At 35.6% G+C, this 15,222-nt stretch overlaps 1 protein-coding gene across 3 annotated transcripts in view; it reads left to right on the top strand.

Annotated features, from left to right (window-relative positions):
• The window catches only part of UCHL3 (ubiquitin C-terminal hydrolase L3), a 109,906-nt gene that overhangs the window by 89,707 nt on the left and 4,977 nt on the right, over window positions 1–15,222 (top strand). For 2 of the 3 annotated variants that reach the window (XM_044670589.1, XM_044670590.1), the window contains one exon: window positions 9,868–9,943. In XM_044670589.1, coding sequence (XP_044526524.1) covers window positions 9,868–9,943 — 76 coding nt within the window. Of the gene's footprint in view, window positions 1–5,620; window positions 5,813–9,867; window positions 9,944–15,222 lie in introns of all 3 variants that reach the window. The other variant, XM_044670588.1, reaches the window with a different exon arrangement.

Here is a 15,222-nt window from a genome sequence, read left to right as displayed (position 1 = left end):
GAAAAACAACTGCTTGAACGCATGGGTTGGGGTGGACATGATTGGGGATGTGGACTCGAAACTACCACACCAATGCAACTACCAACAATTTGGAAATTGGTCTTGATCAAGGACACATGACAAAACTAGTGGAAATGCGCATGGGTAGGGGGGGGTGGGGGGGGGGGTTGAAGGGGAAAGGAGGAGCATGAATCATGTAACCATGTTAAAAATGAATATTAATAAATGTAAAAAACATGTATGAGCAAGCATGATATAATTAATGCCACATTATAAGTATTTGTTTTTCCTTCTTGTCTTTTAAAAATCATTATTACACAAAAGATTTCACATGATTTATAAGTAGAATTGGATTTATAACCTAGAGTTCAGGCAGAAGACATTGTATTTATAATGTGGATTTACTTCCATGAATTTGCTTTTAAACCACATTAAGACTTTTTAAACCACATCATTCTGATAATCGTACCTTATTTTACATGGCACTTTACTATTTACAAAATGCTTTCTTCATAATAATCTTTTGTGGTAAATAGTGCAAGAGAAGAGTCACCCCTCCTTTTACAGAAGGGAACTGATTTTGGTAGGTTTTTGTTTCTTTTCCCATTGTTACACATTTTTGAATCTGTATCTTATAAATCCAAAGCTTCAGAACCTTTCCACTATATCATGCTGCCAGTATAGTTATGTTTTAGTTGAAAATTATAATAACCAAACTTAAAAAGTGGCTTTGTCTTTGTAACTAGTAAGACTATAGATAATCATACAGGTATAAATCCCTTAGTACTACAGATACTAAATAATGAGAATGGCATATTATTTATAAGTATGACAGCTCTAAGTAGTTTGTTTTCTTTTTTTTTTAATTTGAAAATGTTTAATTATGTTATGTAGAGATGGAAAGCATGGAATCCCTGCAAAAATACAGGGACAGCCTCACCCAGAATTCCAGGCGACCCCCCCCCCCCCCCCGGAGAACTTTGGGTGAGGAGGCAGTTGAGAAGGGTTGAGACAGTTGCTTTGTGGGGGTTGAGGTGAGCAGACTCACTGCTTACTGCTCTTGACTTGGGGGGTTCACCTGAGTGGCCATTGTGGCAAAGCCATCGTGGTTTCTACTTCAGGGTTAGCCTGCTTTTGTATCAATATCGATATAACAATTATTTAGTGATTTAGTGATTAGATATATAGACTATCTAGCAAGCGAGCCAGTGTAGCTAGGTGCCTTCATCCCCTTCTGTGGGGGGGAAGGGCAGCTTCAACCTAACAGATCAGGGTCACCTTTTATCCAAAAACCTTGATTAACCCCTCTAGCTTTTCCTTTTACTTCTTAATATAAGCTTTACCTTCAAAATCTGTGCCTGAGAATTATTTGGGACTACTCACTGCCCAAGTCTGGTCATCTAGTTTGAATCCTGTCAGCTGCCAGTTTTAAGATCAGATTCATCTCAGTCCTCAACATATAAAAAACTAGCTTCTACTTATTCCTCTATCAGACCTGTGGGGAATATAAGTTAAAGAAAGGGAACATCATTGGAGTTCAGCCATAATAGAAACTTACCAGAAGTACCTCAGTCAGTCTCCATTTTTCCAACTGAAACCTCAACTGCTTGGGGGGAGGGGTTTGAGAGTCAAGAGTGTCTAAACCCCTCCTTTCTCACTGAAGCCTGTCAATCAGTGTCTGTGATTTGAAGGTTTACTGGCCCTGCCATAAATTATCAGCTTCCCCAAAATATCTGTTTTTATCATCATAACAATAATAAGAATGGCATATTATTTATAAGTATGACAGCTCTAAGTAGTTTGTTTTCTTTTAATTTAAATTTGAAAATGTTTAATTAATTTAAGGTTTTTCCCCATGGTTATATGATTCATATTCTTTCCCTGCCCTCCTCTCATCCTCCCTCCCATAGCCAATGAGCAATTCCACTGGATTTTACATGGGTTATTGATCAAGACCTATTTCCATATTGTTAATATTTGCATTAGGGTGATTGTTTAGAGTCTACATCCCCAATCATATCCCCATTGACCCATGTGATCAAGCAGTTGTTTTTCTTCTGTGTTTCTACTCCCACCTTTCTTTCTCTGGATGCGGATAACATTCTTTCTCCTAATTCCTTCAGAATTGTCCTAGATCATTGCATTATTTCTAGTAGAGAAGCCCATTACATTTGATTGTGCCACAGAATATCTGTCTGTGTATAAAGTTCTCCTGGTTCTACTCCTTTCACTCTGCTTCAATTCCTGGAGGTTGTTCCAGTTCACATGGAATTCCTCCAGTTCATTATTCCTTTCAGGTTGCTTTTCTAAGAGTTTGCCTCATTTCATTTTTTAACAATGTTCCTGAGACCAATTCCTGAGACCAAAAACATTTTTGTAGACTGTCACAATGTGGGAAATTTTTTATTGGTGAGTTGTTCTAATTCTGAATTGCATATGCATGAAAGTTGGAGGGCAAGTTTGGAAAAATAAGTAGTAATCTAGACTATTACTACTAGTAGACTACTAGACTAGTAGTAATTTGACTAGAACATAGATTAAGTGGGAGGATTAATGTGGAAATGAGGCTAGAAAAGAAGGTAGGGAGCCATCTTGTGGAGGATCTTAAACACCAGATAGATGAGTTCATGTTTTATCCTAGAGGTAATAGGAGAACCACTGAAGATTTTTAACAGGAGAGTGCCATATTCAGATATGTGCCTTAAGAATATTATTTTGACAACCATGTAAAGAATGGATTAGATAGGGAACAGATTGAAAGCGAGGAGACCAATTAAGAGGCTTGTATAGTAGTACCAGTGAATGGTGACAAAGGCTTGAACTAGTTCATTACTGAGCCTTTGCCTATTTCTCCATTTTTCCCACTTTGTAATCATCTCTGTTCATAACGAACTCTAGTGTTAGATTTAGATCCCTGGGAGTTTGTTTCTTTTATTTTTCCTTTCATTTGTTAAACCCTTACTTTCTGTCTTAGAATCAATACTATGCTTTGGTTATAAGGTAGAAGAGAGGTTAAGTGACTTGCCTTAGGGTCACAGAGCTAAGAATTGCCTGAGGTCACATTTGAACCCAGGTCTTCCTGTCTCTCAGCCTGGCTTTCTATGTACTGAGCCACCTCTCTGCTCTTCAATTTGGTTATTTCTGAAATAGATGCAACAAGGAAAAGTTGCATCATCCTGAACAATATGGAAATCCTGTTATCACCTTTTATAAATAAATTAGATATGAAGATGATATGATATATTCCTTTTCTGAAACTGTCTTAGGTTTCCTTTGTATATGTCATATGAGTATGGGAATTACAAGAAAAATTAGAATGAGAGTAAATTGAAAAAATCTTCGTTAGAAACCTAACCCCTGTTTTTCATGAATATTTGAAGCCATTTGGCTAGAGCATGATATTAATGAGATCAGAGTCACTAATTAGGTTTCCATAAAGATCATTTGTGCTCCTTGCCTTGGCTATAAACAGTACCTCTTATCCAAGTCAAAAATTTCATAAATGCTGTTCGATGAAGATGGAGGCGGGGGTGGGGGAAGTGTGGGCATATCATCACTATAGGAAAACAAAATTAAGCATATTTTATCCTGGCAGTCAGAAATGTCACCTTTGTCATCTTATGCTAACTAGTATATATACTAGTTATAAAAATAGGGCTATTACCTTCTTTTCCTGATTAATAAGTCATCCTCAAAAAAAGTTTGCATGATGAGACTTGGTGGAGTAGTGAAATGAGTACTGTATGTACTACAGTATGATGGGTCCTAGGTTAAAATCTTCACTATTCTACTTAATGTTTGTCACTTTGGATCAATCATTTCACTTTTCTAGGTCTCAGTTTCCTTATCTGTAAAATTAGGAGTTAGACTACATAACTTCTGCAGTCTTTTCTAGCTGTTTATCTGATTTCTTATGAACCTATAAAGTATCCGAATTCTTGAGAACAGGCAGAAATGGCATACTATAATTTATTCTGTGCATGTTTTACAAAGATAATGTACCATAGGTAATAAACATTCAGTAAATATTTGTTATATAGAATCTTAAGAATTCGGGATTCTAAAATTCATTCCAACTCTTACCCAAAACAGGAACAAATGCCTTCTTCAATATCTTTGACCATTCCCATGCCCTGATGAAATACCACTGTTTATGGAGAACTGATTTGCTCATTCCCTTTTTGGAAAGGCCAAATTTTTAAGAAATTTTCCTTATATAAAGCTGGAGTCTATCTCCTTATAACTTTGAACCCTCACTAACATGTCAGGCCTTAAAATATTTGAAGATAATAATCATACTCCATCTATGTTTTATTTTCTTCAGTCTCAGAATTTCTAGTTTTCAAACAAATGATTCTCACTATGGATCTTAAAAAGTCCTATAAATTTTCTTGATGGTCAAAGTGGTGATAGTTGTTTTATATAAAGTGGTTATGTTGCTTATATAGGGAAAATATTAATTATGTGGTAGTTGGTAGAATATGTTATTAGTGTTATCAGTGGCATGTCAGGGTCAATACTGCTTTATGCTTACTGTAGAACTACATAATCATTTTATATTTAGTTATTAACTTGCATAAAATTACTTCTAACTATTAAATATGTACTTTACCATTAGGTTTAACTCTCAAGCCTCTATTAATATATCTAGGTTAACATTTAAATTTCACTTAACTAGTAAGCATTTTGACTAAATAGAATGTAAGCTCTTTGACCACAGAGTCTAGTTCGTATTTGCCTTAGTGGTAATCCCTGGTACTTGGCACACAATGTTGTGCACATATTAGAAGACACTTAATAGGATTTTAGACCTAGAAAAAGGGAAGTTATAGGCCTTCAAAACCAAGCTTCTCATTTTACACATGAGCAAACTGAGGTCCAGAGTTAACTTTGATCTTGCTTCTGAACAGATGATGGTCCTGTACTATCCTGAAAATGGTAATAGGCCTCTAAAGAGGTCTAGCTTGCCTAGAAGGATGAATTTTCCTCAGTCAGCAAGGTCTGGCTCCATACATTAACAATAAAATTCTTCTCTAAGCTACTTGCTTAATAAAAGTAGGCCAAATTAGAGATCATGTGAAAAGAAAGGGGCAGTTTTATCTCCAAGAAAATCTAAGTAGCTAATTGTGCAAGAGGGCTGTTTGTATGTGTGTTATCTACTTCAGAAGTTTCACCTGGACTTTTTTTCTTAGAATTCTCATTCTTAGAATTCATACCACCTTGGGACTCCTTGCACCTTTGTTCTGTGCTCCATCATGGGTGTACTGTTAGGACTGTTGGGGAGTTTTGGTTTAATATAGTATTTCTATTTGAATTGCTTATTTTTCCCATTCCATATGTCTTTGATAGACAAAATAGGTGTGCATAAATGCTTAATGTATGTTCTCATAAAACATCTTCTGGAGAAGCGGGGGCATTTAAATAACCACATCTTATGGGCCAGATATTTTCCCATTTTTTCCTTCTTTAACCAGTGTTCAAACTGAATCCTTTACTAGGCTGTTTTATTTAAAAGTACCAGATCCTATGAGTTGAAGTGACTTGTTGCCTATTAGGGATAAAAATTGTTAAGCCGTTAATGTGGTCTAAGTAAATGTTCTCTTTTTTAATATCTATGTAGTCGTCCTCGCCATCCTCATCACAGCCTCATTCTAGCCACTGCAGAACGAAGGCCTCACCATTGTGTCACCATGCATCCCTGCCCTGGGTCAAACGTAACCATGTAGGTCCTGCAAAGGCTACCAGTCCATCTCTCCGTCTTCGTCGCTGGCGGCCCTTCTTACGCCTGCCGTCTGTGGGGCTTCATTCTGTTGTAAGTGTAGTCAATCTTCCAACTCTTCTTCCCGTGACCAGGACAGTTCATTGCCACTTACGCTCCTTCAGTCTTCAAGATGCTTTTCTCTTGGTTTTCTTAACCATTAGCTTCCCCTTCCCCACATGAGATTGCAAGCATACGTCTGTTTATGCTTTGCTGTCTAGCTTGACTTTTGTGCCGTCATCTTGGTGAGCATCCATCTTTCCACTCCATGGCCTGCCAATATCTTTTGAAAAGTATTGATCGACATTCATGATATTCAAGTTTCTGTAAGCTCTCAAAAGTCAATCTATATTCTTCTGCACCTCATCTTTCTGGTTTCTTTTAGTTGACACTGATCAACAAAATGCTTTGCAGCTTCTAAGTTCTTTGCCATCGATAACTTTGTTTTTATTTTTTCATGTTATTGAACATGACTTTAGTCTTCTGCCATGCTCATCCTGGGGGTCACTTTACTTATTCTGTCCTCAGTCTGAATCCTTCATGGTGTAGGGTGTTTTCATCTAAGGGATTATTCCCTGAGGTGCCTCAGGTACTTGGTTTAATCTTTATCTGATCTTCCCTTCCTATTTAGTTTCAAAAGATCTTATCCAGCTAGGAAGTGAAGATTTTCTTCTTCTTAAATGCTCCCACATTTCAATCATTAGCTCTTTGTTAAGCTACTAATAGCATAAAATTGTCAAAAAACTTTGTTTATCCCAGCATTTTTAGGGAAAATGGTATATGTTGATTATACATATTGAAATAATATAGGAGAATTGAACAAGCACAATGACTACCCTTCACCATTGCCTTTCTGCATGGCTGAACCTTTTTCAAGTGTTTGAGGTTTTGATTTATGTTGCTTTAGTATTTGTAGGAAATTTCACAAGAAAATAGATATAAATGATGATGATCACTAGAAGTTAACATGGAAAGAATTTAGCTGTTGATATATTTACCTCCAGACTTTAAAAATGAACAAAAAGTTATTGCTACACTCTTTCCTCTGATACTTTAGAGTGGAGTCTAGGTACTCTCTCTTAGGCCTGCCTCATTTGCCTGGCATGTGTCACCAGAACAGCTATATAGTAGAATTTGCCATAAACATACAAACACCCATATTTATTTAATGATTCTACTGTTGGCATAAGTGCTATGGACTGAAACAGTCCTATTTTTAAAACCAGAAACTCTAGGAAACATTGTACATTTAATGCTAAATGTAAATAAAATTCAGTATTAGTACTTGAAAAATCCCTGAATCAAAATGCAGGTTTAAAATTTGGGGCCATTGCTTTACATGACATGGATTTATTTTCCATTTTACTTCCACCAATTGAGATCTTATTTTCTCATAAAATTCGTTTGAATTTACAGTTTTCATGAGCGTCTTTCATCACATATTTGCTATATTTTCCTTTTGCTTAAAAGTATTTAACATTTAAGCCACACTTATAAAAAATAAGGAGTTCATTCTATATTCTCAGGGAAATTGTATGAAGAATATGTTAGGAAAAGACAAAAATAATCAACAATATAAGTACTTAGCACAGTACTTTACACATAGTACTTGCTTTTTAATAAATGCTTATGCTTATTACCACCTTCAAAGTTATTAGAATATTGTTCTAAGTAAGGTTATGATAAGTACTCAGGCATTGCTTTTTCATATATCCATCATGTTTTAACTTAATTATCATTTGGAATATATTTAAAGACTTTTGTTTATCTTGGGTGGGTTTTGTTTTGTTTTGTTTTATTTTTAAATTTAGGCTATCTCATACTGGAATACTGAAGCCATAGCTAGGGTTTGAGAGAAAAATTTTTTTTTATATTAAGGCAGGTTTTTTCCAGTTTATTGGTTTTGATGTCTTAAATGACAACACAAAAATTTTTTTTGGAAAATACTTAGCCTTAAAAATGAAGAGAATAAATTTGGGGATGGAGAGAGTAATTTTATGAAATGAATCAAAAAGAATTTTAAATTTTGGTAGCTTTTTTTTGGTTTGTTTTTAATTCATCAGCATCTTATAGCCAGCTTTGCATGTTTGTTCGCAAGAAGCATTGTGTTATACATTCAGTGTCAACATAGTAATATCCTGTCATGAAAAAGTTACTCATTTGACATACTGGTTGTATCATTAAAGCAGTGTGATTATTTGGATTAAAAACTTAAACTCATTTTATAAGTTTAAATGCTATTTCCAAGTTATCAAGAAAACCTTGACCTGGGAGTGAGGAAACCTGACTTCACTGGCATCCTGAGTTATTTAAGGGGGAATATCCCCTTTTGCACCTTTTGCCATTTATAAAGTGAGGTTGCTAGGAGAGGAGAGTCACAGGATGATGGATTTAGAGCCAGAAAGAACCTTAGAGGTCATATTAACCAAGATTAATTTTAATTTGACACACTTAAAAATTATAGTCTAGGCAATAGTGTATACATACATATACATATGCATATGCATATACATATACATATACATATAAAGGCTATTTTTCATCTATAGAGTTACCTATAGCTTTTGAGCTATGAAATTGGCCATATTTTTGTCCATATTTTCTTAAGTGAGATGCTATTCGTAAAGGGTTTAGCACAGTGCCTGGCATAAAGTAGGCATTTTATAAATGCTTTTTTCCCCTTCCCTTAACTTTCTTAAATAAATGATGATATGTTTGCCATAAAAAGTATTTGATGGTATTCTCTTTTATTAACATATTCTTATATCATTATGGTGGCAGTGTAAGAAAAGTAAAAGAAAATACCTGAAAATGTGAGTTTTTCAAAAAATGTTATATAAAAGTTGTAAGATTGTGATATTATCTGTAAGTTTGTACTTCTACCTCAAAATGACTATTTAATACAACTTTTTAAAATTATAAATGGGCTTTAGGGTGGCTAAATATATTTTTTAGGTCTAATACATTTAAACTTTACCACAAGATGCCTTAAATTGCATATGAAAATATTTTTATTTGTTCTTGTTTTGAATGTTTTTTCTTTTAATTTTTGTGTTCAGTATACCTTTAATAGCAAAAATAATAACTGTATTCCATTGCGAATCATTTAGTTTTTTCTAAGAATAATTATTGTTCTAAGTTAATAGTTATAATGAAAACTAATTATTAATTGATTTGAACAATTGATTTAAAGTAGAACTTTGAATTTCTTAGAGAGGCAGGTGTTTGCTAACGTAGACTTAAATAGGGTGGTGAAATTCTTGATTATAGTTTTATTCTCAGATTTACTGTCGTCGGTTTAGTTAACAGAAATTTATCTAGTAAGCCAAGTAAGCATGCTAGTGGTATACTGTGATGGAATATGTTCTTGTCCTTCTGCCAAAAGTTCATAATAGCAACAACAGGAATAATACAAATAAAGTATTTTAAGATTTATAAAGTGCTTTTTTTTTTCACAATAACCTTATGAGTTAAACAGAGTAAATATCTCCCTTTTACAAGAGAAGAAATATAGGCTTTTCTCCAAACTTGTTTGTTCTCATACTCCTTGTATCTAAGATGACCCGCCTGAAGAATTCCTTTTCTCTTTTTGACCTAGTAGTTTTCTGTTAAGGTGTTGAAAAAGTGAGACCTAAAGTGTGATTAAAGAAAAGCATAATTTTGTTTGATAAATGCTGAAATTTTTTTGAAAGACTCTTTCCAAATGATTTCAGTCTCCTACTTTTACATTATCTTTATTTTGTAAAAAACTCAAGTTGAAAAAAAGCACCTACATCCCTAGTACTGATTTCTTTTCTAGAGAAACCCAACAGGCATTTTTGTTTAAGGGATCAGCTTGGCCTTGATTAAAAAAAAACAAAAACATATGGGAAAAAGGATACATAATGGAACAATATGCCTTTATTGCAATTACCTCTTGCTCAAATGGATGGACACAGTGAAATTAAGTAGAAAGACACTTTTCATTTCTAAATTCAGACGTTGAATTCTGGCACCAGCTAAATGTTCTCTTTTGTGTCATTAAATGTGTTTTTTTCATATTGATGTTTAGTTTGATTGAATTATGTGATTACTAATGTATATAATATGTATTTTTCCTCTTATTCCAGGCACCAAGTATAGATGAAAAAGTAGATCTGCATTTTATTGCATTAGTTCATGTAGATGGGCATCTCTATGAATTAGGTAAGAACAACTTTAATTTATCTTGGCAAGGGAAAGGGGAAAGGGAGGTAATATCTTTATATTCCAGAGAAAGTGTTGTTATAGTTGATATTCATTGTTTATTTCAGTTCATTAATTGACCTATAATGTTGCCATTGTGTCAGCTAAATTTTCCTTTTAAGATTTCTTTTTGTTTAACCAGGAAAAAATAGAATTGTTTTAAGTCTAAGAAACTTATAATTCAAGGATGTCAGCACCACCTTTGTACTGTAGCAGATCAGGAAACAGAATACCATTACTGGAAACTGCTATGAATCATTGTAAAATTTGGATTAAAATATATATAGTAAGTTACCATCTCTATCTGGACATACTAGTTTAATCTTGACCAGTCATGACCCCAGGACATAATCAGAAAGCTGAATGACTGAATGAAACTAATTTTTAAATATAATTTAATATTTATAATGACTGGATTTCATGTATGACAATGCCCCAACTTAGTTTTTAGGTTTTTACATATGGTGTAGTCCTCATATGGCATGGCCTTTATCAGAATCTGATTTTTTTTCTAGCTTTTCAGAAGCCAGGGTTTTCTGGCAACTTCTCCATAAAGTTTGTGGTGTAAAGCCAAAATAGCCATTCTTAATTATAATCATATTCTCTTCTTTATCTAAACTCACATTCTCATCCAATCCATTCTGTTGCAGCAGGGCTACTCTAAATATAGCCATTGAAAGAGTCTGAGCCTCTGTAGACATTTTATCAAGATCTGGTAGGAAAAAAATCTCTTATGGCAGGATCCATTTTATTTTTGTCAGTATCCCCCATGCTTAACATAATAATGTTTGTTGAATTGACTTGATTCAACTCAGTGGGATGAGCACTTTTTTAGGTATATTTTACTTTCTTATTCTGTAATATTCATTGAAATACTATATATCATATTTCCTCTAAGAATCTTCTAAAACTTGGAAAGACAGGGCTCATGACTTGAATATGACACTGGAAACATGACTCATACAAAAAAGAGGCCTTAAGAAAAGGGGCAGAAGAGTGTCTATTTCAAGGAGAGGAGTATTAGCTATATGAAAGTTCATGAACCCAAGGTGAGAAGAGCAGAGTACATCTGGGGGAGCTAAAAAAGAGAAAGAAGCAAGTGATATTTGGAGGGGGGGCTATATTACAGAATGCCTAGTCAGAAAGAAGATGCTGCAAAGCACCTACTACGTGCAGAGCATTGAAATGTATTCCTAATATAGGTTATGCAACCATTAAGAGTGCTTTTGATCTACAACTCTCTGTTTTGCTTTGTTTCATTCTTTATTAAAAACAAGAGCATCTGATAAATTCTTTATTTGACTTGCTGATAATTTCATCCCTCAGCAGTTTTTTTAAAAAGTAATATAGAAAACTATTTTATAACAGCAACAAGAAAGAAAGAATTAGTAAAGTAGAGATGATAGGAATCTTGGGAGAAGGGGCTATGTCATTTTAGAATTCATAATTGCCAAGGTTTATGTGCTGGCCATAGTCAGAACCACACCCTAGGCTAGCATATTAAAAAGGGCTGGGGGTGGGTTCGGGGTACTGGATTGGATTCTTATAGTATAATAAAAAAGAATCGTATTTGAGAAGAAAGAAAAAAACACCTTAAGAAACAAATGTGGTTACACAGAGACTTCTTTGATTAGCACAAGACCTCTCTTCCATATCAAAGAGAAGTCATAAAATAAAGGGCAAATACAAAAGAGTGACACAAACCTGTAATGGTAGTGTCAGGGAAGCTAAACCTCAGAATGAAATCAGACTCATAGAAAATCATAACAATGATAAATCTTCCAGTGAGTTTGTAAGTTTGAGAGCAGGGTCCATGTGTTAATTATCTTTATTTCTCTGCTCAGTACCTCCCTGGATAGGCAGGCAAAACATGTGTGTTGAAATCGAATCAAGGGCTTTTCTTAGGTATGTTTAAGGTAAAGAATAGTCAGTAAGAAATAGACTCAGTGTTTAGCATAGATGGTATAATGCGATTAATAGTGGCAGAGCAGAATGACCAACTACTAGAATTATAGAAAGCAGAATTATTGTATTCTATTTTGTTTTTCCATCAAGGAGTGGGATGATCTTCAACTGAAAAAGTAAAATGCTCATAATTGAGATCCAAGAATGTGAAGAGAGTAAGAGAGCACCTAACTCTTTGATTATTGGCCCCTTCCCAATAAAATTGCAAGATATTTTTTTAAAAATATAAATATCAGTGTGGAACCACCATCAACAATTTTTAAAGAATTATGAATAGGACAGATTTTAGAAGATGGGAAATAAGACGGGACCTGATTGTCAAAAAGGAAGAAAGAGAATACAAAAGGAGAAGTCATTGCTGAACTTAAGTAGTCACATGTACCACAGGCAAATCAGCCATTCCCTCCTAACTCATCACCACCTTCAGAATATGGATAAAGCTACCCTTTTCTAATTCTGAGGATCATGACTTTCTCTTAGTCAGCATCTTTGTTTTCTTGCCTGTTGCAGCCACGCCCCATTCACAACTTGCAGTAGACTCAGCCCTTCCTAAGACAAAATTTTTTTCCTGAAAATGATATTTAGCTAATGTGTCAAGGTTTCTCTCTGCATGTGGATATCTAGTAATCGGCAAGGATTTATCCCATGACTACTATGTGCAGGGCTCTGTCCTAAACAGTGGGGATAAAAAGGACAAAATATAGTCCCCTGATCCCAAGATGTTAACAGTGTAATGAAGGAGACTACATGCAAATATCTGTGTACGAAAGATAAATTAGAGATAAGCACCAAGGGAGAATGAGGAGGAGCTTCTTGTAGAAGGCATGATTTTAGCTGAGTCTTGAAGGAAGTGAGTGAGAGCTGATTTTAGCTGAGTTTATTGAATGAGGAGGGGGACATAGTCAGACCCAAACTTTAAGGGTATTACTTTGATTAGAGAATAGGCAGGGAGCCACCAGGCTATTGAAGCAATCCAACTCTAGTGATGAGGGCCTGCCCCAGCATGATGGCAGTGTCCTGAGAGAGAAGGGGTCTCATAGAGGAGACATGATGGAGATGGAATCCACAGGATGTGCCATGGGTAGAAGGAGGGAGTGAGGAGGCAGGGATGCCACTTGAGTTTTGAGCCTGACTGCCCAGGAGACAGTCATGAAGAGAGGAATTTTCAAGGAGAAAGATCTTGGGTTTGAGATGTCTACAGGACACTCAGCTCCAGGAGTCTGGTAGGTAATAGAAGGAACTGGAGCTTCTTCTCCGAAAACTGGCAGCAGTCTTCTCCAGGATTTGGAATTTTGCAATCCCTTGTGACATCAGCCCTGGTGCACACTTACCAGCTAGAATGAGAAAGTCAACAGAATCATAGGTATTTAAGCAGAATGGGAATACTTCAGCTTGTGGCCTGGTGCTGTTCACAGAAACATCTGGGCCAGTAAGACCAACTGTCAGCTTTGAGTATGTCTCCCCAACAGTCACACGGCTGCTCCTGCATGCTTCTCTCTGCCTGCACAGTTGTGTTTCCTGCCACATTTCAACCAATGTTGCTTGGAAAAGGGAGATCCATCCCGAGAGGTTGGAGAAGGAAGTCTCCAGGGGTGTGCCACACAGCTTTGTTCTTAAACCTTTTCCAGTCCATGTTTTCAATAAAATCTTGCATAACAATCGTGATAATAACCACAGCTAACCTTTTTATGGTGCTTACTATTGCTAGGCACTGTGCTAAGCACTTTACACATTCTCATTTAATTCTCACAACAACCCTGGGAGGAAGGTGCTATTATTATTTCCATTTTACAAATGAGGAAACTGAGGAGAACAGCCTTTGAGGAACTTACATTCTTATAGGGGTAGACAACACATAAAAGAAAGCTGAAAAGGAATAGGAAAGAGAGAAGAGTGGGAATCCTCACATGGTGACACACACAGAAGAGAAAATCCAGATTCAGGAGCGTAGCTTGTTGAAGAATGAAGACGGGCTGGCCTGGGTGTCCTCTTTCAAATGGAGCTTCTGGGAAGAACCAGGCAACCAGCCAAGAGCCTGCAGGGACGGAGGGTATTTCCATATGAGAAGTCCAAGGTAGAATGAGCTTTCCAGGGTGAAGAGGTTTCTTTGGCATAGTTGAAAAAGTCAGGAATGTTGCCTGGAAAGGATTGAAGGTTTAGAATATGGAGAAAGCAAGGAATAGAACTTTAAAATCCTGTAGTATTTCAGTAGGTAGTACTGGGCTTCATCTAGCTATAAGTAGTCATAATTATTATTAGTTCTTCTCTTTTCTGTATTAATGTGCTCTGGGGCCTTGTTTTAGGAGAGGCAGGTAGTCCTGAGAAAGGCTTAGCATTCTTTTCTTGTTTATTCCCACGCTGATGTTCCTGGAGTGTCTCCACTGAGGTGTTGAAAAAGACCACAGAGGCCCATTTAAGATTATATCTCTGGGAAGCTCTCTTAACAGCTAGTGTCCTCTGTTTCAGGAAGGATAATTAAAGGATATTTTTTCACAACTTACTAATTGACCACGCTTTGGGGTGAAGGAGTTTCTTGAATTAAATTAAATTACCTCAACTCGTTTTACATTTTAAGCTGTTTTGGAAGTGGAAGGAAAATCTTTTCCCCCTTAGTGGAATTTCTGACACCAGTAATTAGGTGGGGAAGTTTCAGGGGGTATCTTAAAATCACATATCCATGCTCTCTTCCCCTACCTACAAACAGCTCCCTGCTCCCTTAATACAGCTGACGTCCAGTTCCTAGAGGAGAGGAGCTGTCTGGGTGTCAGTAGCTCCTTTTAGAACCTAAAGGTTGCTCTACTGCCCATATGTTCATGGACAAGGTCCTTCCAACTTCTTCTAGGAATTTAACAATAGCCCTTTTTATCCTTTGCTATAAACTATCTTGGTGGATTTTTTCTATATTCTGGCAGTTTTGACAAGTAATATTTAATTATATTTTCACACCTTAAGTTTTCTATTATGAATTTTAAGCATCCTCATAGAGAAGCTGAAATATTAAATGTCCACATTCAGGTAATGGTTGTGGTCAGAAAAAGTATGTGAAAACTTTTTTGTGTTCTGTCTGCACTCAGTATTAGTTCATATACATTTTCCATGTATTATCACTATTCTTATACTACTAGCCTAAATAACCATATTACATTCTTTGAAATTAATATATTAGCGTTTGCTTAGCCCTTACCTATTATTGAATTCTTTCTAATTTAGTAGTTGTTTGGGTTTCATTTTGTTTTTTTCTTAGCTGAGAGATTTCTAATTGGCCTTTCTTTATA

The sequence above is a fragment of the Gracilinanus agilis genome, chromosome 3 (genome assembly GCF_016433145.1).
Source record: "Gracilinanus agilis isolate LMUSP501 chromosome 3, AgileGrace, whole genome shotgun sequence".
NCBI lineage: Eukaryota > Metazoa > Chordata > Mammalia > Didelphimorphia > Didelphidae > Gracilinanus > Gracilinanus agilis.
The sequence above is the reverse complement of the archived record's forward strand: the minus strand, read 5'-3'. Positions and strand labels throughout refer to the sequence as shown.